General features: G+C 61.5%; 2 protein-coding genes across 2 annotated transcripts; both read right to left on the bottom strand.

The window, feature by feature from the left end:
* Positions 1-547: 547 nt before the first annotated feature.
* On the bottom strand, positions 548-4,032 carry ACTG2 (actin gamma 2, smooth muscle). Its single transcript, XM_084221892.1, has 9 exons — positions 4,021-4,032; positions 3,118-3,287; positions 2,905-3,033; positions 2,717-2,827; positions 2,232-2,316; positions 2,001-2,162; positions 1,715-1,906; positions 841-1,022; positions 548-749 (listed from the first exon to the last, which is right to left on the bottom strand). The coding sequence occupies exons 2-9, from the start codon at positions 3,241-3,243 to the stop codon at positions 606-608; spliced, it is 1,131 nt and encodes a 376-aa protein (XP_084078018.1). The 5' UTR covers positions 3,244-3,287; positions 4,021-4,032; the 3' UTR covers positions 548-605.
* A 3,842-nt stretch (positions 4,033-7,874) lies between these two features.
* Positions 7,875-20,535, bottom strand: STAMBP (STAM binding protein; the record flags this gene model as incomplete). The annotated part of the gene is given in 12 exon segments (XM_084221858.1): positions 7,875-8,058; positions 8,441-8,540; positions 9,140-9,252; positions 10,198-10,335; positions 11,448-11,572; positions 12,134-12,461; positions 13,080-13,175; positions 14,056-14,131; positions 18,241-18,452; positions 18,455-18,475; positions 20,438-20,496; positions 20,499-20,535. Coding segments are annotated over 12 exon segments (1,362 nt in total). The 3' UTR covers positions 7,875-8,001.
* Between the last annotated feature and the right edge of the window lie 83 nt (positions 20,536-20,618).

Here is a 20,618-nt window from a genome sequence, read left to right as displayed (position 1 = left end):
ACCAAAACAACATTGGGGTTTCCAATATGGGGTTGGGGTCACCAAAACAACATTGGGGTCTCCAATATGGGGTTGGGGTCACCATAACAACATTGGGGTCTCCAATATGGGGTTGGGGTCACCAAAACAACACTGGGGTCTCCAATGTGGGGTTGGGGTCCCCTGCACGGGGCCAAGGACATCAGCATGGGGTTGGGGTCACCAATAAAACATTGGGGTCCCCAACAGGGGGTTGGGGTCACCAAAACAACACTGGGGTTTCCAATATGGGGTTGGGGTCACCAAAACAACATTGGAGTCTCCAATATGGGGTTGGGGTCACCAACACAGGGTCGAGGGCATTGCCGTGGGGTTGGGGTCCCCTGCACGGGGTCGAGGGCATTGCCGTGGGGTTGGGGACACCAAGGCCATCAGCAGGACAGCCCCCCCGGTGAGGTCAGGGCTCCTTCCCCCCTCGTCCCCCCCGTCCCTCGCGGCCCCAGGAAAGCTCCGAGCTGGAGAAAAGGCTTTTAATGCGCGGTGGGCGTGGGAGGAGCGGCGGGGGCCGGGGGGAGCGGGGCACCCCAGCCTGGGCACGGGGCGCCCCCGCGGGGCGGGGAGGGGGCTTAGAAGCATTTTCGGTGGACGATGGAGGGTCCGGCCTCGTCGTACTCGGGTTTGCTGATCCACATCTGCTGGAAGGTGGAGAGCGAGGCCAGGATGGAGCCGCCGATCCACACCGAGTACTTGCGCTCCGGCGGGGCGATGATCTGCGGGGACAGCGGCCTGTAGGATCCCCCAAAACCCCGCAGCAGCAGGAGGGGGGGATTTGGGGGGCTGGCCTGGTCAGCCAGGGCCTACTTTGATCTTCATGGTGCTGGGGGCCAGGGCGGTGATCTCCTTCTGCATGCGGTCGGCGATGCCCGGGTACATGGTGGTGCCCCCCGACAGGACGTTGTTGGCGTACAGGTCCTTGCGGATGTCGATGTCGCACTTCATGATGGAGTTGTAGGTGGTCTCGTGGATGCCGGCAGACTCCATGCCTGGCGTGGGAGGGGGCTGTCACCTCCCCGTGCCCCCCCAGCGCCCCCCAAAAGAGCCACGGGGGCAGCCGAGGGGCTGGGCTGGCGCTGGTGGTGCCGAGGGCGTGGGGGAGCCCCAGGGCGTCTCCGTGGGGCACCCAGGGGAGCTGGGGGATGGCCAAGGGGGCTTTTCTGTTTGTCTGCTGGTGGGGATGGGGGCAAGCACGGCCAGGGGGAATTGGGGGTGGGCTCAGCTGTGAGGGAGGGCTGGAGGAGGGTCTGGGGGCACTGGGGGTGGGCTCACTGATGAAGGAGGGCTGGAACAGGGTCTGGGGGACACTGGAGCAGGGTCTGGGGGCACTGGGGGCACTGGACCAGGGTCTGGGGGCACTGGACCAGAGTCTGGGGGCACTGGACCAGAGTCTGGGGGCACTGGGGGCACTGGACCAGGGTCTGGGGGCATGGAGCAGGGTCTGGGGGCATTTGAAGCAGGGTCTGGGAGCACTGGAGGCACTGGAGCAGGGTCTGGGGGCACTGGAGGCACTGGAGCAGGGTCTGGGGGCACTGGAGCAGGGTCTGGAGGCACTGGAGCAGGGTCTGGGGGCATGGAGCAGGGTCTGGGGGCACTGGAACAGGCTCTGGGGGCACTGGAGCAGGGTCTGGGGGTACTGGGGGCACTGGAGCAGGCTCTGGGGGCACCGGGGCGGGCTCACCGATGAAGGAGGGCTGGAACAGCGTCTCGGGGCAGCGGAAGCGCTCGTTGCCGATGGTGATGACCTGCCCGTCGGGCAGCTCGTAGCTCTTCTCCAGCGAGGAGGAGGAGGCGGCCGTGGCCATCTCGTTCTCGAAGTCCAGCGCCACGTAGCACAGCTTCTCCTTGATGTCGCGCACGATTTCCCGCTCGGCTGCGGGGCACGGCAGGGGCAGGGGCTCAGCCCGGGGTGGCGGCGCTGGCACCGCGGGGTCCCCGAGCCCAGCCCCGCCCTCCCGGGCCCCTACCGGTGGTGACGAAGGAGTAGCCCCTCTCGGTGAGGATCTTCATGAGGTAGTCGGTGAGGTCGCGGCCCGCCAGGTCCAGGCGCATGATGGCGTGGGGCAGCGCGTAGCCCTCGTAGATGGGCACGTTGTGGGTGACGCCGTCGCCGGAGTCCAGGACGATGCCTGGGACGGGGGGAAGGTGAGGGGGGGACGCTCCAGGCGGGGCCCTGTCCCCCACGGTCCCCTACTCACCGGTGGTGCGGCCGGAGGCGTAGAGGGAGAGCACGGCTTGGATGGCGACGTACATGGCGGGGACGTTGAAGGTTTCAAACATGATCTGGAGGGGACAGGGCAGGGGTCAGCGGTGGGCAAGGGGGTCACCGGCACGCCCCACCCCAGCCCTGTGCCTTCCTGGGGTCAGGCGTGGCACGGAGAAACACAGGGACGGTGTGGGGCACGGAGGAGGACAGGGAAACACGTGGGCTGTGGGAAAACGGGGGCCGGGAGGTGGAAACGTGGGTGATGGCCGTGCACAGAGCCACGTGGGGAACACGTGGTGGGCAAATCCTGCAGGTCCACACGCTGCCAAGAGACCCCCAGGGCCACCAGGCACAGGAACTTCCCTCTGGGATCTCTGCCCTTATCCCGCCCCTGACTCCCCACTCGCGGACCCCACAAATCCCCCAGCCCTGCCTGCGGTTTTGGAGCCCATCCAGGGCTCATCTCCAGGGCCCTACCTGGGTCATTTTCTCCCGGTTGGCCTTGGGGTTGAGGGGTGCCTCGGTGAGCAGGGTGGGGTGCTCCTCGGGGGCCACACGCAGCTCGTTGTAGAAGGAGTGGTGCCAGATCTGCGGCGGGCAGAGCCGAGGTGTCACCCCCAACCGAGGCAGGGCCGCCCCCGCTCCCCGCCCCGCCAGGGCCTCACCTTCTCCATGTCGTCCCAGTTGGTGATGATGCCGTGCTCGATGGGGTACTTGAGCGTGAGGATGCCCCTCTTGCTCTGCGCCTCGTCGCCCACGTAGCTGTCCTTCTGCCCCATGCCCACCATGACGCCCTAACGCCGGCGAGAGAGGCCCCGTTAGCCGCGCTCCGCTAACGAGCCGGGGCTGGGGGCTGCCCCCGGCCCCCCGGTACCCACCTGGTGCCGGGGCCGGCCCACGATGGAGGGGAAGACGGCGCGGGGGGCATCGTCGCCGGCGAAGCCGGCCTTGCAGAGGCCGGAGCCGTTGTCGCACACCAGGGCCGTGGTTTCCTCGTCGCACATGGCGGGGTGGCAGCGCTCGGTGCTGGGGGGACCTGGGGGAAAAGCTGCCCGGGGGGGAAAGGGGGGTTACAGAGAGGCCGGCACGGGGCTCGTCCCGCGCCGCCGCCGGGGATTTGGGCTCGGAGCTGTCGGAGTCCTCGGGGAGGGGCGGCCCCGTAAAATCCCCCCTGGGTGATGCTCGTTCCCCGCGGGCGCTGCTCCACGCTGGTGCTGCTGCTCCATCCTTCTGCTGCCTCTTCTTGGCCAAAATCGGTGCCAAAGGCTCCCCCGGGAGCTCCGGTGCTGCCGTGCCCGGCCGGTGCCCCCCAAAGCGGGCAGGGGTGCCCCCCAAAGCGGGTAGGGGGTGCCAGGCGATGCCCTCTCATCCACTTCTGTCTCAGCAGCCTTTCGCTGCTCTGACCTCGCATCCGCTCCCAAAAACGGGGGGAAAAAATTTCCCTTCCCAGGGGGTGCCCCCTGTGCCGGAGGATGAGCTCCCCAATCCAGAGGGAAACAGGCAAAACCTTGCAGGAGCCCAAAAAGCAGAAGAAAAACCCCAAACCACGGAGATTTCTGCAAGAGCACAACCTGCCTTGGCCTCAGCCCAGCTCTCGCCACCTCCAGCGAGGCCCCCAGCTGTGGGGTCGTGCCGAGGTTGGCACCCCCTCCGTGCCACGCAAACCCAGCTGGGGCCACCCCAGAAATGCTGAGGCACCCCAAAAAAACCCCTCGGGGTGTTGTTGCTGCCCGCTGCCCTGCGAGGAAGAAGGGAAGGCGGCTGGGCAGGGCAGTACTCACCGCGGAGGCGAGAGCTCCTTTCCTCTGGGACCGAGCCCCGGAGCGCCGTGGGTATAAATACCGGCGAGCCCGAGGAACCTCAGAGGCGGATCCGCTCTAAACAAAGACCCTAAATAGGCTCAGTGATGGTGTGTTGGCCATATGGCCATATAAGGTGTTTTATTTCATTAAATTGACCTTGGGCCGGTGGTAGGACCCGGCACGGTTAATTATTGTAGGAAAATGTATGGTCGGGATGCTTGGGAGCATCAGCCCCGTCGGGAGGCCGTTCCTTTTATGCTGCGCTCCGATAAACAAGTGAGACACAAGTCCTTATAAGCGACGGGCTGGGAAAAAGGAGGTGGAAGAGCCTCCGGTTCCTGGGGAGCGCTGGAGAAACCCCGGCGGGGTGGGGGCGGCTGTGGGGGCTCCGCCGCGGGGACACCCCGGGGCCGGGACGGGGACCCGGCGGGGCCGAGCTGCCGGAGCCGCCCCGGCTCCTCCCGGCCTCGCTTCCCCCCCGGCCCTGGCACCCGGCGCTCCTGGGATGCCTCTCCCCGTGGTTTTCTCTCTCCGCCCCCATTTTTGGGCTTTTGCTGTCCCAAAGCCCCAAATCCTCGGCCTGAGCCAGGCCAGGGCTTGTGGATCCGAGTCCCGACCCCGCGCTGAGGCTGAGCCTGGTTCTGGTCCCTCCCGGGGGGATTCTGGAGGGGGAATCGGCTCAGACCCCCCCGGGGGACACGGTGGGAGCTGTCCCTGGGCCCGGACACAGCCCGGGGGGGCCGGGGCCACCCCCAGCCCTGGCCCCTGGCCCTGGCAGAGGCCAACCAGAGGCTCCCGAACTCCCGGCTGCCTTTTTAAGGACAACGGGCCCTCACCAGGGAGCACCCGGGGGAGGCAGCAGAGATGCCCCCGAGCCAGAGAGGGCTCCAGGGAAACTGAGGCACGGCAGGCCCGGGCTGATCCCCAGCTGTGCCCGGGGCAGGGACATCCCAGCACCGGAGCAGTGACCGGGAGCTGTGGGTGTCACTGCAGGCAAGGGACACCAAGGTCCTGGTGTCCCCCGGGGTTCAGAGGGAGGGAACAGGTCCTGGGCTGTCACCCCCCAGGGCAGGACAGGGACACGGTGTGTCCCCAGCACTGCCAACCCATCCACAGCCCCAGTGTCCCCAGGGATGGCTCTGTCCCCTCTGGGATGTCACCCCTGAGGCCAGGACAGTGTTCCCAGCACTGCCAGCCCATGCACAGCCCCAGTGTCCCCAGGGATGGCTCTGCCAGCTCCCTGTCCCTGTGAAGCAGCTCACAGGGGCTGGATGTGTCCCCTGGTGTCCCCCCACGCCCCCAGCCCCGGGGTCCTGCTGTCACCTCACAGCCAGCCCGGCTGGGCCCCCGCCAAACATGAGGTCACCCAGGGGAGAGGCTGCCGTGGATGACATGCCAAAAAACCCTTTAAAATGAAAAATTCCCCAAACCCAGCAGAGTGGGGGGACAGGGGGGTGATGGAGGCAGCAGCTGGGAGTGAGCCGGTGGCAGGGGCACATCCCCGAACCCTACAGACACCCCCGAGCCCTGCGCTGCTCCCAGCCCCCCGGGCACCCCCAGACTCATCCCTCCGGCTGGGGCCGCCTCAGCTCCGGGGCATCCCCGAGCATCCCTGCCCGGCCGGGGCTGCAGCGGGGCCGGCGGCAGCGCAGCCCCGAGCGGAGCCAGGCGCAGCCTAAAAAGGCAAGGTTTGGCCCCCGCAGCCAATCCAGCGGCCGGCGGGCCCGGGATGCTCGCAGGAACGCCAGGCATCCCCCGGCACGGCAGAGGGACCGGCCCGGCCCGGCCGCTGCCTCTGCAAAGCCCCGGGGCCGGCACCGCCCTCGGGGGGAATGTTCGCGCCTGGAAGCGCCGGGGATGCTGCTGAGGACGGCGAAGGCGTGAAAAGAGAGATCTGGACGCGTTCCCTCTGCTGAGGTGCAGATAAGCATCGCTCATCGCTCCCTGCCCGCGGGATCCCCCCACAACACACGAGCCGCGTTGTGACAGCCAGGAAATCGCTGCTGAGCCCGGCTTATCTTCGGGCTGAGCTCCTCCCAAATCCACCCCAAGTTTGGGTGGGTTTAAGGTGCGACAGTCACATCTGGCACAGCTGGAGAGCCAGGCTGGGCAGCAGTGCCTGGATATTGAGTCACTGAGGCACAAAGTGAGGATTCAGGGAGCTGGGGTGACAAAATGAGATGGAAAAGGTGAGAGCTCAGGCAGCAGGGCCGGGAGGGAGGTGGCAGCAGACCCTGACCTGAGGAACTCCCTGCTCCAAGGAACGTGAAAATCCCCTGGGAAGGTTCACCAGTCACCGGGACAACACCAAAGCAGTGATGTGCCACCAGCTCCTCTCTGGAGCCAGCTGACAGCTCAGAGCTGCGGGGATGTGGAGCTGGGATAAATCCCCACGGATCTGAAGGCATTGCAGCTTTGCAAGCTGGGATTTTCCACCCGGTGTCCCCACACTGCTCCGGGGGAGCCCTCGGGGTGAGGAGCTGCGGGATGAACACCACGGAAACTGCACCCCCCTCCCGAGCACGGCTTAATTAATTAGGGCTGGAAAGGAGTTCCCAGAGCTGCCCTCCAGGCCCCTCTCTCCCGTCCCACCCCCGGGCCAGCCTGCTCCCAAAAGCGTTTGGGGAAAAGCTGGAGCAGCGCTGTCACGCAAAGGCGGCGAGCCCAAAGGAAAGGATCCCCCGGGGCAGAGCCCAGCCCACCGGGAGCTGCGGGAAGAGGAGGGGCACGGGAGGAGAAAACCCAGCCCGGATAATCCCGTCCATGTGCGCCAGACACGGGGAGGTTCGCATGCCAGGTGGGAGGGCAGCTCCAGCCCCTTCCCCTCCCCTTCCCCATGTGCCGAGCAGACCATCCCACCCTGCTGGGGACCAGCAGCACGCCCGGCACAGCTGGATGGCACAGCTGGATGGCACAGCTGGATGCCACCTTGGAATGCTGCTGCTTCCCTCCCCGCGAGGGCCAGCCAGGAAAAGCTGGGCTTGGCACCCGACTAAAGCACCTCCACAGGGTCCTGCACAACGGCTGAGCTCGGCTTTGGCAAGGCCAGGCTCCCTGGGCCAGGCTTTGTGCTGCTCTGGGGCGTGCACAGGCCACCAGGCACGGGGAGCTGGGAGCAGGGAAGCGGCCAAAGCTGCTGGAACCCCATCCTGGAGTGGGATTGGGGTGGTCAAAGCTGCTGGAACCCCATCCTGGAGGGGGATTGGGGTGGTCAAAGCTGCTGGAATCCCATCCTGGAGTGGGATTAGGGTGTCAAAGCTGCTGGAACCCCATCCTGGAGTGGGATTGGGGTGTCAAAGCTGCTGGAATCCCATCCTGGAGTGGTGGTGGCAGCCAGACCGAGCTCCTCCATGGTAACACCAAGCCAGGAAAAGGGATGAGTGCCCAGATATCCCTGGGGTACAAAGCAGGGCCACGTGCAGGGAGTTCCAGCCCTGAAATGCTGACAGAAGGATCCCAAAGGATCCCTCAGGTCCTCTTCCCTCCCCAGGCAGACACACGAGTACCACAAGCAGCACTGAGCTGCTGTGGGGCTCAGAAAGGTCAGCAAGGTTTGGGTTTAAACCATGGGAAAGGTTCATCTGCTCCTGGAAGCTGTGCTGAGCCCCAGCAGCCCGGAATGAGGGACAAAACAGGGCAGGGGTTCAAGAGGGCAGCTCCCAAAAGCACTTGAAGAGGTTTCCACTCCTCAGGGCTGCAGCAAGTCCCAAAGAAGCTCCCTAGGAGGCCGCGGATTAGAGTTAAACAATGTTTAGTGTTGGCTCGTGTCTCTGAGCTCCCGGCTGGCTCCTCCCCACACCTGGAGCCCCACGCCAGGCCCTGAGGTTCCAGGGGCTCCCACGGAGGGCAGGGAGGGAGGGAGGGAGGGATCACTACATGGTAGGAATCATCTGCTACAGGAGAGGAAAACAGTCCCTAAGGGAAGGTGGGCGGCTCCCGAGAGGGGACAAGGCAAGAGGCTTATCGGAGATCCAGCAGCACCACGTCCCTCTCCACTACTGACACGTGGCTGCAGCTCTGCAAGAGAGGACAAGAGGTGACAGGGGGTTAATCAGGTGTTCCCACAGCTCAGGTGAGCCTCCTCCTCCTCCTCCTCCTGGCACAACCTGTGCTGTCCCAGAACAGCCCTGGGATCCAGTTCTTGGAGCATCCCAATGCTGCCTGGTGCCACACAGGGATTGTGGCAGGTCCCAGACACAAATTCCCCACCCCAAACAGCCCTGGGCTGCTGCCTGGCCCTGCTCCTGCAGCCAGCAGCTCTGCAGCACACTCCCAGCTCCTGCACCTCCTCTGTGGGACTGGAGAGCAGCCCCTGCCAGGCTGAGCCCCCCAGCACCTCCGGGTGGATTTAACCCCAGCACAGTGTCCAGCAGAGCCAGCCCCTTCCCAGAGCACTCACTGTGAACAGAGGGGGGTCTTTGGGGTGTGGGTGGAAGCCCTGCTGCCGGCAGGATGAGATCTCCTCCAGGCCGTGCTCCGTCAGCCTGAAGAACCCTGTCCTGCAGCAAGAACAGCAGCGCTGGAGCTGCAGCCTCTGCAGGCCCAGCCCATCCCTGGGGGCACTCAGGGGCTGCTCATCCCCAGCAGGGCAGAGATGGAGCCCGAGGGACACCCCAGTTCCTGGGAAACTCCTCTCCTGAGCCTCCTGTCAGGGGTGGGCAAGCCCTGCCCAGACACAGCCCCTGGAAGCAGCTCACAGAACTGTCCAGTCCCACGGGCAACATCCCATCCCTTTCCATCCCATGGATCCTATTCCATCCCATCCCATCCCGTGACATTCCATCCCATGGATCCCATGGATCCCATCCCTTTCCATCCCATCCCGTGACATCCCACCCCATGGATCCCACCCCATAGATCCCATCCCATGGATCCCATCCCATGGATCCCATCCCATTCCATCCCATTCCAGAAGGAATCTGAGGGAGAAAGGCTGTGCCTGACAGCCCAGGCAGAGGAACAGCCTCCCCAGCCCACACTGCTGGGGTCCAGAGTCACTCCTGGCACCCCACAGCCCCTCCTGGCACCCCACACTCCCTCCAGGCACCCCACAGCCCCTCCTGGCACCCCACAGCCCCTCCTGGCACCCCAGACTCACTCCTGGTACTTGGGGGAGCACACGATGGCGATGGACTCCGGCAGCATCATCTGGTAGGAGCAGTGGGTGTGCAGGTCCACGCTGGACAGGAAGGCTGTCTGGGTGGGGTGTGTCTGCAGCAGGGACAGGGCACAGCACTGACTGGGAAAGCTCTGGAGCAGCAGCATTTCCTTGCCCAAGGCCTGGGGCAGCCGCTGCTTTCCAGAGATTGCTCAGCTGGGCTTGGCAGGGATCCCAGTGCCAAGGGCTCCCTGGGGACAGCGGGAGGAGCCTGCAGCTGGCACCACTCACAGCAGGACTGCCCAGGGACAGGCCTGGCACATGTGTCCCTCCAGGAGAGCAGCTTGGGGCGTCCCCACAGAGCCACCAGAGCTGCCTTTCAGCTGGAGGAACCCTGAGCTTCATGTCTGAGATGCCCCTTCCAGAGACTCCCAGAATGGGCTGGGTTGGGAGGGACCTCAAAGCCCACCCAGTGCCACCCCTGCCATGGGGTGACACCTTCCACTGTCCCAGGGTGCTCCAGCCTGGCCTTGGACACTTCCAGGGACCCAGGGGCAGCCACAGCTGCTCTGGGAACCTGTGCCAGGGCTGCCCACCCTCCCAGGGAAGAGTTTCTCCCGAGTACCTCACCCAAACCTCTCCTCCTTCCTCCCAGGGAAGAGTTTCTCCCCAGTACCTCACCTAAACCTCTCCTCCATCCTCCCACGGAGGAGTTTCTCCCCAGTACCTCACCCAAACCTCTCCTCCTTCCTCCCAGGGAAGAGTTTCTCTCTAATATCTCACCTAAACCTCTCCTCCATCCTCCCAGGGAGGAGTTTCTCCCCAGTACCTCACCCAAACCTCTCCTCCTTCCCTTTCAAAGGGATTGATGCTTTAGGAAGGGACCCAAAACCACCCAGGCCTGGATTTCCCACCAGAGAAGTGAACAAGGCTGTACCAGAGGAGAAAGCCAAGCAGAGGCTGCTGCCCATTCCCTGCCCATTCCTCCCCAACTCCTGCTCCAGCAGCCCTTCCCCTCGGGGCTGGAGGCCAGGGCAGGGCAGGGCCAGGGGACTCACGTGGATCCAGCCCAGGGTGACGAGGCCATGCTGGTCCTGGATGACAAAGAGCTCCTCCTCGCTCTCGGTGGTGCAGGAGTCGGGGCCCCCCAGCTGCTTGGGCACGATGACGTGGGTGATGGTGAACTCGTTCCTCATCTGCAAGGCAGGGCCCCCCCGGGCTGCTGTCACCCCCAGCTCACACCCCCAGAGTGAGGGACTGCCTGAGCCTCGGCACATGATGGTTTTCTCTTTGAGCTGGGTCTTAGGAGCTCTGAGAGAATTAGCTCAGCTACCCTGAACGGCATCAAATTAGCAGGATGGCTTCTGAGGTAGTGTTGGAAATAGAAAAAGTTTTAATAAAATACAAAATAACAAAGCTCTGTTAGAGAAAAACTGAGCTAGGGGCAAGAGGTTCTTGCTCTTGCTAAAACAGCTCACAGAATGGATTATTTCCTTCTGTCTCTTCTTTTTCTAGTGAATTACCCAGGCCAGACCTCTTGGCCTCTGTCCAGCTGGGCAGCCCCAAGTTTAAAGTGAAGTCTTAAAGGTCTCATGAGGTGTCTTTTTACCAAATTGAGGAGAAAAACTCCTGAGCTTTTTGCCTTTTGAAGGAGACAAAGAATAATTTGGTTGCTCCATCAACAGAAGGCACATCCCTACACAAGGATGCATCCACCACCATCTGCAGGTGCAGCTCCAAGGAGTTTCAGGATTTCTTCCAAAGGAGCTGCAGGACTTTTTTCCTCTTTCATTCTCCCTGCCGTGCAGAGCACCCCCAGAGGAGCCCTGGACACCCCCCAGACCCAGCTCTCCACTCCAAAGGGGACGATGCCTCATCCCTGAAGCATCCCCAGAGGCTGGAAGCAGCTGGGCTGCAGGGAGTTGCCACATCAAACAATTTCATTTCAAAGCAAACTTCTGGGAGTGGCTCGGGGCAGATGGGCTGGAGCTGCCAACAAAACCTGGACACGCAAAGTCTGGGGGGGAACAGTGTCCTGTCAGCCTGAGGGCCACCAGCTGGGACACCCAAAGGACAAGGAATGCCACCAGGAATGCCACCAATAGGACAGAAAAAGCTGAATGGGGGCTCAGCATGGGGAAACCATATAACTCAAAAATGAGGAAAGGGAGAGGCACATCATCCCTTAACACCCCGCTGAGGCGTCCAGGACCAAACCCAGGCTCCCTGAGCCCCTTCCCAAGCTGTGGCACCATGACAAACTGTCCCCTGTGCCACCTTTGGGGTCCCCATGGGGCTGTGTCCTTACCAGCTTGCCACAGAGGATCCCGCAGGTCTCCACGCCCCGCACGGTGTTGGCATCAGCCAGCTGCAGGAACTTGTGGCACAGCTCCCTGGGGACAATGACCTGGCGGAGGACATCCACACCTGCACCTGGGGGAGCAGGGAGCACAGTGAGCACGGGCAGGAAAGGTCCCTCAGGGCAGGCTCTGAAGGGATGACAATCCACCTGGGAAGAGAAAGTCACCTTCCAGTGGTGGGCTCAGGGAATTGTGTCACTGTGACACTGGCACCACCTCGCTCAGAACAGGGAAAGGGAGATGGAGAGGGGAAGGATCCCCTGGCAGGGGGTCCAAAGGAGTGCTTTGTTACTAAAAATGCAACCACACACCCTCAGGAAATGTTATGTAAAGCAGGACGTGTCACTGGGCAAGACTCAGCCAGTGGACGTGTCTGAATCAGTACTTTGGAACCACATCCAGTGGGATTTGGTCAGGAGGAGGATTCAGCCAGGAGCTGAACCCCAACCTCCAGTAAGTTTCAGGATCAAGGAAAGGCAGACAGGCTGCAGACCCTGGAAGAGCAGGGAGGACAACACCCAGTGACCCAGCAGAGCAAAGCCCCACGATCAGGAAATTCCAAGAGCTTCCCAGAGAAGCTGGCTGTGTTTGGCTCAGCCCCAGCAGGAGCAGGGCTGCTCCAAGAGGTACTAACTGTTCTCCGTGCTCCCCAAAGCACTGGGCTTCAAGGATCTGTCCACAACAGGAGGTTTGGACGGCACAGTCCCCGCTGATGGACTCGCTGGGTGAACTGAAGAGGCTGGAACCTTTGGGATTAAATCTGTTGGGGGCTTTTCCATGCCAGGGATGAGGGGTCCATCCACAGACTCTGGCTCTGGCTTCCCAAACTCCTGCACTATCCTCAGGCGCTCCTTCTCCAGCTCCTGCTGCCGGATCATCTCCTCGAAGGCGTGGAACTGCTCCTGCTCTGCCTGCTGCTGCTTCATCAGGGCCACCCGAGTCTTCTCCTCCTCCAGCTGCTGCTGCAAAGCCAGGGCATGTGCAAATTACTCTTCCTCCTCCTGCTGCAAGAGGAACATGCCCAGGGACAACAGCAGAGAGAGGGACACCAGCCCAGGGCAGACCCCCAGCCATTCCCAGGTCATTCCTAAAGGTCACCAGCAAACAGCGTTTTCTGCAAGGAAACTTCAGCTTGCAGGGCACAGATCCAGAGCCAGCTGCACCACGGGCAGGAAAACCACTGCTTTACCCTCCCTCTTCCATGGAATTACAATCCCAGGTTGATTTCTCTCTCTCCTCTAAAGCCCAGAGCCAAACTGACTGCTTTGCCCACACAGATCCTGGGGTTGTGGTGAAATTACAACCCCTACACCCTTCCCCCTCTTAAAATTTAATTTCTGCTTCTAATTTTTCATCACGTGGTGCTTTCCTTTCGTGGGACAGAGAGAACACAGCAAGCACACAGCCCCAGCTCAGGCTGGCTGGGGATGCACGGGGAGCAGAGCCAGGGCCACCACCTGTGACAGAGCCACCTGCAGTGACATTGGGGCCACCCAGACTGGACATTCCCCAGCACCCAGGGAGCCCTGTGAGGCTGAGGGGCTCTGGGGGAGCACAGCCTGCACTCTGCTGGCACTCACCTCCTGCTCCTTGTACTTAGCATAGTCCTGGGCGTACCTCTTTAGCAGCTCCTCCTTGAGCTCTTCGGCTTTGGGGAAGGCTACTTCCTTCAGTTGCTGGGGGAGGAAACTCAGCATCAGCCTGGGGCAGCCCCAAGGCAAGGAAAATGAAACCTGAGCAGCTGGAGAGTCCAAAAAGCACCACCAAAATCACTGAGCAAGAGCTTGGGCAGTGCTGTCCTTTCCTCCTCTGGTCAGCGCTGAGCAGGGGAGCTGCAGCTTCTGGAGGCTGGGAGGAATCTCCAAGGATTCCCTTGGAGAAAAAAGATCACCAGCCACCACTCATGGTCTTTGAAAAGGAGGGAGTTGAACAGGAGAGGAAGGACACCCCAACTGGACACCACAGACAGCCCAGGGCAAGTGTAATGGGGTGAGGACCCCTCAAAGTGTAACTCAGACAATCCTGGAGTCGTTTAGGTTGGAAAACACCTCCAAGATCATCGAGCCCAACCATTCCCCCAGCTGCCCACCAATCCATGTCCCCAGGTGTTTTGGAACACTTCCAGGGATGGTGGAAGCTGGTGCCAGGACTGGACAATGCTTTTGAGGAAGAAATTTTCCCAATATCCAACTTAAGCCTGGTGCCAGGTGGGGCCGCTTCCCCTTATCCTGTCCCTGTTCCCTGGGAGCAGAGCCTGACCCCCTCCTCCCGTCGGGGAGTTGTGCAGAGCCAGAAGGACCCCCCTGATCCCCCTCTGAGCCCCTTTCCAGCCCCCTCAGCTGCTCCTGGGGCATCCCCATCTCTGGACACACTCCAACCCCCCAATGGATTTCTTGGAGTGAGGGGCCCAGCACTGATCTCCCAAGGGCTCAGCACTGCCTGGCCCAGCCCAGGCTTCTCACACCCGTGTGGATCACTGATCCCAGAGGCAGGGAAGGCCCAGCCTGATGGCCCTGGCCACGTTCCCACTGCAGAGCTGCTGCTGCCCCCACTTACTTTGACCGTCTCTCTCTTCTCGGGGATGACGGCGTTTTTGTAATCGCGGTGCTGCGGCAGCTTCTCGATGAAGAGCCTGGAAAAGGGACACAAGCTGCACTTCAGGACACTCTGTGCTGCTCCAGGAGACCCCTGTGCTGCCTCTGTCTGGCTGCAGGGAGCCTCCATCCCACAACAGCCTCTGCATGGCCCTCAGGAGGTCTCTCTCCATCCCAAGGGAGAGCCCCTCTCTGTTCTCCCTGCACCTGGCCTCTGGAGGTGACCCTCAGGGACAAACCCTTTTTTTTGGAAGGGAACCATCAATAACCTGCTCTGCAGCACCAAGGGCACCGTGGTGACTCAGGGAGGTGCTCGGGCAGCTGCTCACACCTGGCAGCATCCTGGGATTGCACACCAGCTGACTCAGAGCTCCCCGTCCTTCTGCAAGGAGGGACAGGAGTGTGAGCAGGAGGGGAAATCAGCTCAGAGCCTGGCCAGGGAGAACCTGCAGGGCAGCAAACAGCGAGTTCCCAACAGCCCCAGCTACTGCTGCAGGAGCCTTTGGAGCCTGAGCTCCCCAGGTATTGCAGGGCTGGCTCTGGGGAGGGAAATCAAAACTGAGCTCAGCATCCTCCCACTCAGCTTCTCCTGCCCCAGGGTGACCCCAGCCCTGTCCAGGGACACTTCCAGGGATCCTGGGGCTCCCTGCTCTTCTCCCTGGGAAGAATTTCATTCTAACATCCAGTCTAAAGCTCTGCTCTTCCCCCGTGTTCCCCCAGAAAAAGGAGGGAAAAGGAAAAAGGGAAAAAGGGAAAAAGAGAAAAAGGGAATAGACAGTGCCACAGAGAGCAGAACAAACCAATTGAGCAAAGCCAAGCAGGAAAAACTCAGGAGTCACAGAAACCCTGCCAAAACTGCGTGTGTGCAGCACACAAACCCAGCTGCTCCAAGCCCTCCAGGACTTTGTGCCCCCCTGGCTGCTCCTGGTGAGGCTGCAGGATCAGCAGAGGCAGGGCACAGCTGGAGCCCTGCAGAGGCTGTGGCTGCCCCCAGAACCCCCCAGAACCCCCCAGGCCCCACTCCCAGCTGGGGCTGTCAAGTAGGTCACGGTGCCGAGGAGACACAACAAGGCCCCGAGCCCTGCCAGCAGCTCAGGATCCAAATGGAAGGGATTAATTAGGCAGGATTAAGAGCAGATGCTGGATGGAAAAACCAGCAGAGACAGCTGGGCTTCCACAAGTCAGGAAGCAGGGAAAGACGTGGGCAGGAGGAGGAGGAGAGGAGGGCTCAGGCAGGCAGAGAAAACCCCGGGGCAGAGGAAGGGCTGGAAGAGCTCCTGGCTCCGATGCACAGCCCTGCTGGGGCCTGGCAGCCCCAAAGCCTCCCACAGCCAGCAGCTCTGGGCTGCTGCAACCCCCTCGAGCCCAGCAGAGCAGCAGCTGCACAGCAGCCAGAGCCAGGACTATTTTTAAGCCCAGCTCTGGTGCCCAGGCCAAGCCGGTGGCTCTTGAGGCCTTTGTGACACCCCCATGAGTGCCTGGAGCTGATCCAAGCAAACTGAGGAGCCCCAACATTACAGAAAAGTTGTGTCTTGCTCCTTTTTTCCTTCTTACTTGGCTAAAAGTTGTGTCTTATTCCTTTTTTTTCTTTCTCACTTGGCTCAGTTGTGCCTTATTCCTTTTTCTTTCTCACTTGGCTCAAAGTTGTGTCTTATTCCTTTTTCTTTCTCACTTGGCTCAAAGTTGTGTCTTATTCCTTTTTTTCTTTCTTACTTGGCTCAAAGTTGTGCCTTATTCCTTTTCTCCTTCTTACTGGGCTTTACCAAACCAACCCAGTGTTCCTGCTTGGAGCCCTTTTGGATCAAGGCAAGAGAAGCTGCTCAGGACCACAGGCAAGGAAAGACTTGCAAGGTGACAAGACACTTGTAAAAAATCCTGGAGATAGTTCCAGAATCCTGGAATGGGATGGGAAGGGAGCTCAAATCCCACCCAGTGCCACCCCTGCCATGCCAGGGACACCTCCCAGTGTCCCAGGCTGCTCCAGCCTGGCCTTGGGCACTGCCAGGGATCCAGGGGCAGCCACAGCTGCCCTGGGAATTCCAGCCCAGCCCCTCCCCACCCTCCCAGGGAGGAATTCCTTCCCAAAATTCCATCTTTGGGCAACCCAGGGCAGGAGCTCACACTGGTCAGGGCTGCAGAAATCCCACCAGGGCAGGGTTTTCCCAATATCCCATCCATCCCATCCCTGCCCTCTGGCAGTTTAAAACCGTCCCCCTTGGCCTGACACTCTCTGCCTGTGTAGAAATCTCTCTCCTTCCTTTTCAGAACCCCTCTTTGGGCAGCAGAAGGGACCCTCAGGTCTCCCCAGAGCCTTCTCTTCCCCAGGCTGAACACCCCCAGCTCCCCCACTGCCAGGGAAGGGACAGCACTGCAGGAATCCCACCAGGGCAAGGCTCTCCCTGGTGGGAATGATCTCCCTGGTGGAAAATCTGGCTGGAAATGCCAGGAGAATCATTTGAAAGCAGCTGGGGACACAGCCAGCACCTCTGGCTGCTGCAATGACCCAGCCTGCAGCTCATTTGTTTAGTTAAAACGTTTCTCCTCCGGCCCCAGCTGCCTGAGGGGCCTGGAACCCTTCCCAAAGCTTTGCTGGGAACCTTTCCCAAAGGTTTTACACTCCCCAGCTCCCTGAGCAGCCTCCTGGCCTCGCCACCATGCCCATAAAAGCTCAGGAAGGGCGAGGCAGGGAGCAAAGCTAATCAGAGAAAAATGTGTTGGGTTTGAGGGGCAGCAGCCCTGCACATGGGGGCAGGCAGGGAAAGTGCCCACGGAGATGCCAAGCCTGTCTGGGGAGAGTGGGCACAGCAGGGTAAAGCAGGAGGGGCAGATTTAGGGAAAATCCTACAGCAACAGGACACTGCTGTGCTGGGATCAGAGATTTTATCCTTTCAAACACCCACAGCTGCGTTCCAGGGGGCAGGGAGTTCCTCCACAGCAGGGAGCTCCTCCTTTGGGACCAGGGACCATCTGAGGATTTATTTCTTTTACACCTTTTCATTTTATTTATTTTTACACCTCAGCAGCAGAGCACCCCAAAGCCCTGAGGGGCAGATCCCAGACCCGTGGGGCTCTCCCACCTTCCCAAGGCCTCACAACCACCCCAAACCCCTCAGCAGCAGAGCACCCCAAAGCCCTAGGAGCAGCAGAGCACCCCAAACCCCTCAGGGAGCAGAGGTACCCCAAACCCCACCCCAGTTTGGCACCCCAAAGCCCTGAGGAGCAGATCCCTGGCCAGAACCCAGACCTATGGGGTTCTCCCACCTCCCCAAGCCCTCACAGCCACCCCAAACCCCTGAGGAGCAGATGCCCTGAGGAGCAGATCCCTGGCCAGATCCCAGACCTGTGGAGCTCTCCCACCTCCCCAAGGCCTTAAAACCGCCCCAAAGCCCTCAGGGAGCAGCAGAGCACCCTGAAGCAGCAGATCCCTGAGGGGCAGATCCCTGAGGACCAGAGCACCCCAAATCCCTGAGGGGCAGATCCATGAGGAGCAGAACACCCCAAACCCCTGAGGAGCAGTTCTGAGGGACAGATCCCCTGAGGGACAGAGCACCCCAAAACCCTGAGGGGCAGATCCCTGAGGGACAGAGCCCCAAGGGACAGACCCTCTGAGGAGCAGAGCACCCCAAACCCCTGAGGGGCAGTTCCCTGAGGGGCAGAGCACCCCAAACCCCTGAGGGGCAGTTCCCTGAGGGTCAGAGCACCCCAAACCCCTGAGGAGCAGTTCCCTGAGGAGCAGAGCACCCCAAACCCCTGAGGGGCAGTTCCCTGAGGGGCAGAGAACCCCAAATCCCTGAGGGGCAGTTCCCTGAGGGGCAGTTCACCCCAAACCCCTGAGGGGCAGTTCCCTGAGGGACAGATCCCTGAAGGACAGAGCACCCCAAACCCCTGAGGAGCAGTTCCCTGAGGAGCAGAGCCCCCCAAACCCCTGAGGGGCAGTTCCCTGAGGGGCAGAGAAACCCCAAATCCCTGAGGGGCAGTTCCCTGAGGAGCAGAGCACCCCAAACCCCTGAGGAGCAGATCCCTGAGGGGCAGAGCATCCCAAACCCCTGAGGAGCAGATCCCTGAGGAGCAGAGCACCCCAGACCCCCGAGGAGCAGCCCCCAGCCCCCAGCCCGCGGGGCTCCCCCGTGCCGGGCCCGTCCCTTACGTGATGTACTTGTGGTAGAGGATGAAGGCGTGCTCCAGGTTGCCCTCCTGGCAGTAGACCGTGGCCATGCGCAGCATCTCGACGCCCGAGCGGAAGTAGCGGCGCGGGGGCACGTCCTGGCTGACCTGCACCATGCTGCCCGCCCGCACCAGCCGCCGCACGCGCTCCTCGGGGGCCAGGCTGGCGCTGCCCGCCGCGCCGCCCGGCATGGCCGCACCGCGCTGGGCCGCCGGGGCTGGGGAGAGAGGGGGTCAGAAGTGGGGGAATGGGAATGATGGGGAATGATGGGGGGTCAGAATGGGTGGGAATGGGGGGAATGATGGGGGGTCAGAACGGGGGGAATGGGGGGGTCAGAACGGGGGGAATGGGGGGTCAGAACGGGGGGAATGGGAATGATGGGGAATGATGGGGGTCAGAACGGGGGGGAATGGGAATGATGGGGGGAATGATGGGGAGTCAGAACGGGGGGAATGGGGGAATGATGGGGGGTCAGAACGGGGGGAATGGGGGGTCAGAACGGGGGGAATGGGGGGTCAGAACAGGGGGAATGGGGGAATGATAGGGGGTCAGAACGGGGGGAATGGAGGAATGATGGGGGGAATGATGGGGGGGTCAGAACGGGGGGAATGGGGGGGTCAGAACGGGGGGGAATGGGGGGTCAGAACGGGGGGAATGGGGGGTCAGAACGGGGGGGATGGGAATGATGGGGAATGATGGGGGGTCAGAACGGGGGGAATGGGGGGTCAGAACGGGGGGAATGGGGGGTCAGAACGGGGGGAATGGGGGGGTCAGAACGGGGGGAATGGGGGAATGATGGGGGGTCAGAACCGGGGGGAATGGGGGAATGATGGGGAATAGTGGGGGGTCAGAACGGGTGGGAATGGGGGGAATGGGGGGGTCAGAACGGGGGGAATGGGGGGAATGATGGGGGGTCAGAACGGGGGGGAATGGGGGAATGGGGGAGAGAGGGTCAGAACGGGGGGGAATGGGGGAATGATGGGGAATGATGGGGAATGGTGGGGAATGATGGGGAATGATGGGGAATGATGGGGAATGATGGGGAATGATGGGGGGTCAGAACGGGGGGGAATGGGGGAATGATGGGGAATGATGGGGAATGATGGGGGGTCAGAACGTGTGGGAATGGGGGAATGATGGGGGGAGCTGGGGAATGATGGGGAGTCAGAACTTGAAGGAATCGGGGGAGCTAGGGAATGAAGAATCATGGAGTCAGGGAACTGGGGAATCACACAAATCACAGAAATCACTGAATCACAGAAATCAGAGAATCGTGAATCATGGAATCAGGGAATCACAGAAATCACTGAATCCCAGAAATCACGGAATCAGGCAATCAGGGAACTGGGGAATTACAGAAATCAGAGAATCGGGGAATCGGTGAATTGTGAATCATGGAATCAGCAAAATCAGGGAATCATGAATCAGGGAATCAGGGAAATCAGGGAATCGGGGAAATCACTGAAATCATTGGAGCAGGCAATCAAGGAATCGGGCAATCAAGAATCACAGAATCAGGGAAATCATGGAATCACAGAAATCCCTGGATCAGGGAATCATGAATCACAGAACCATGGAAACCAGGGAAGCAGGGAATCACGGAATCATGGAATCACAGCGCTCCAGGATCCTCCCAGACCCAACAGGCTCCCTTCCAAATCCATCCTGACCCAACAGGATCCTCCCAAACCCATCAGGATCCTCCCAGATCCTCCCCCAATGGGGCAAGGGGAGCCCCAAAACGAATCCCCCTGTCCTGAGGGGAAACATCCCCAGCCCTGAGCAGCTCTCAGCAATTCCTACCAGACATGGCGGTTAGAAATTAATTTAGGCTAGAAATTAATTTAGGATTTACGACAGGAACCTAAAGCGAAGGTTCCCACAGCCAGATCCCCCCCGCGATGGGACTCTCCTTCCTAAAGTGACTACCCCACGGCCGGAGCGCTCCGGAGAGGGTCCCCCCTGTTCAAGGGAAGATTCCAGACCCCCCTGGCCGGCGCCGCCATACCGGACCCCCCCGGCCGGAGCCCTCCTGCCGCGGTCTCTCGGGGCAGCTCGGGACACCCCAGTACCGCGGCCCCGGCGCCTCAAGCCGCCCCCGGTGCCCAGAGGGACCCCCCAGCAGCGGCCAGGATCCCCCATCGCGCAGGGCCCTCCCCAGCCCCGGCCCGGCCCTGACCTGGCGCGGGCGGCCGCCGTTTCCCCTCTGCACTTCCGGGTTCTTCCCCACCAGCCGCGGCCTCGCTCTCGGCAGCCAATCAGAAGCCGCTTCAACATCCGGGTACGCGGCAGACACCACCCACTTCCGCCCGGTTGCGAAGCGGCTTCCGCTCCCTTAAGGAAACGTCATGCGTGGTAAC

The sequence above is a fragment of the Fringilla coelebs genome (assembly GCF_963513975.1).
Source record: "Fringilla coelebs genome assembly, chromosome: 26".
Taxonomy (NCBI): domain Eukaryota; kingdom Metazoa; phylum Chordata; class Aves; order Passeriformes; family Fringillidae; genus Fringilla; species Fringilla coelebs.
The sequence above is the reverse complement of the archived record's forward strand: the minus strand, read 5'-3'. Positions and strand labels throughout refer to the sequence as shown.

Bases quoted from the DNA above. Each gene is read 5' to 3' on its own strand.
- ACTG2 (XM_084221892.1), bottom strand. From the start codon at position 3,243: ATGTGCGACGAGGAAACCACGGCCCTGGTGTGCGACAACGGCTCCGGC. The intron at 2,317-2,716 runs GTAGGGCCCTGG...TGTCCCCTCCAG, and splicing joins ACCGGGAGAAAATGACCCAG to ATCATGTTTGAAACCTTCAA. The intron at 750-840 runs GTAGGCCCTGGC...CTGTCCCCGCAG, and splicing joins CCAGCACCATGAAGATCAAA to ATCATCGCCCCGCCGGAGCG.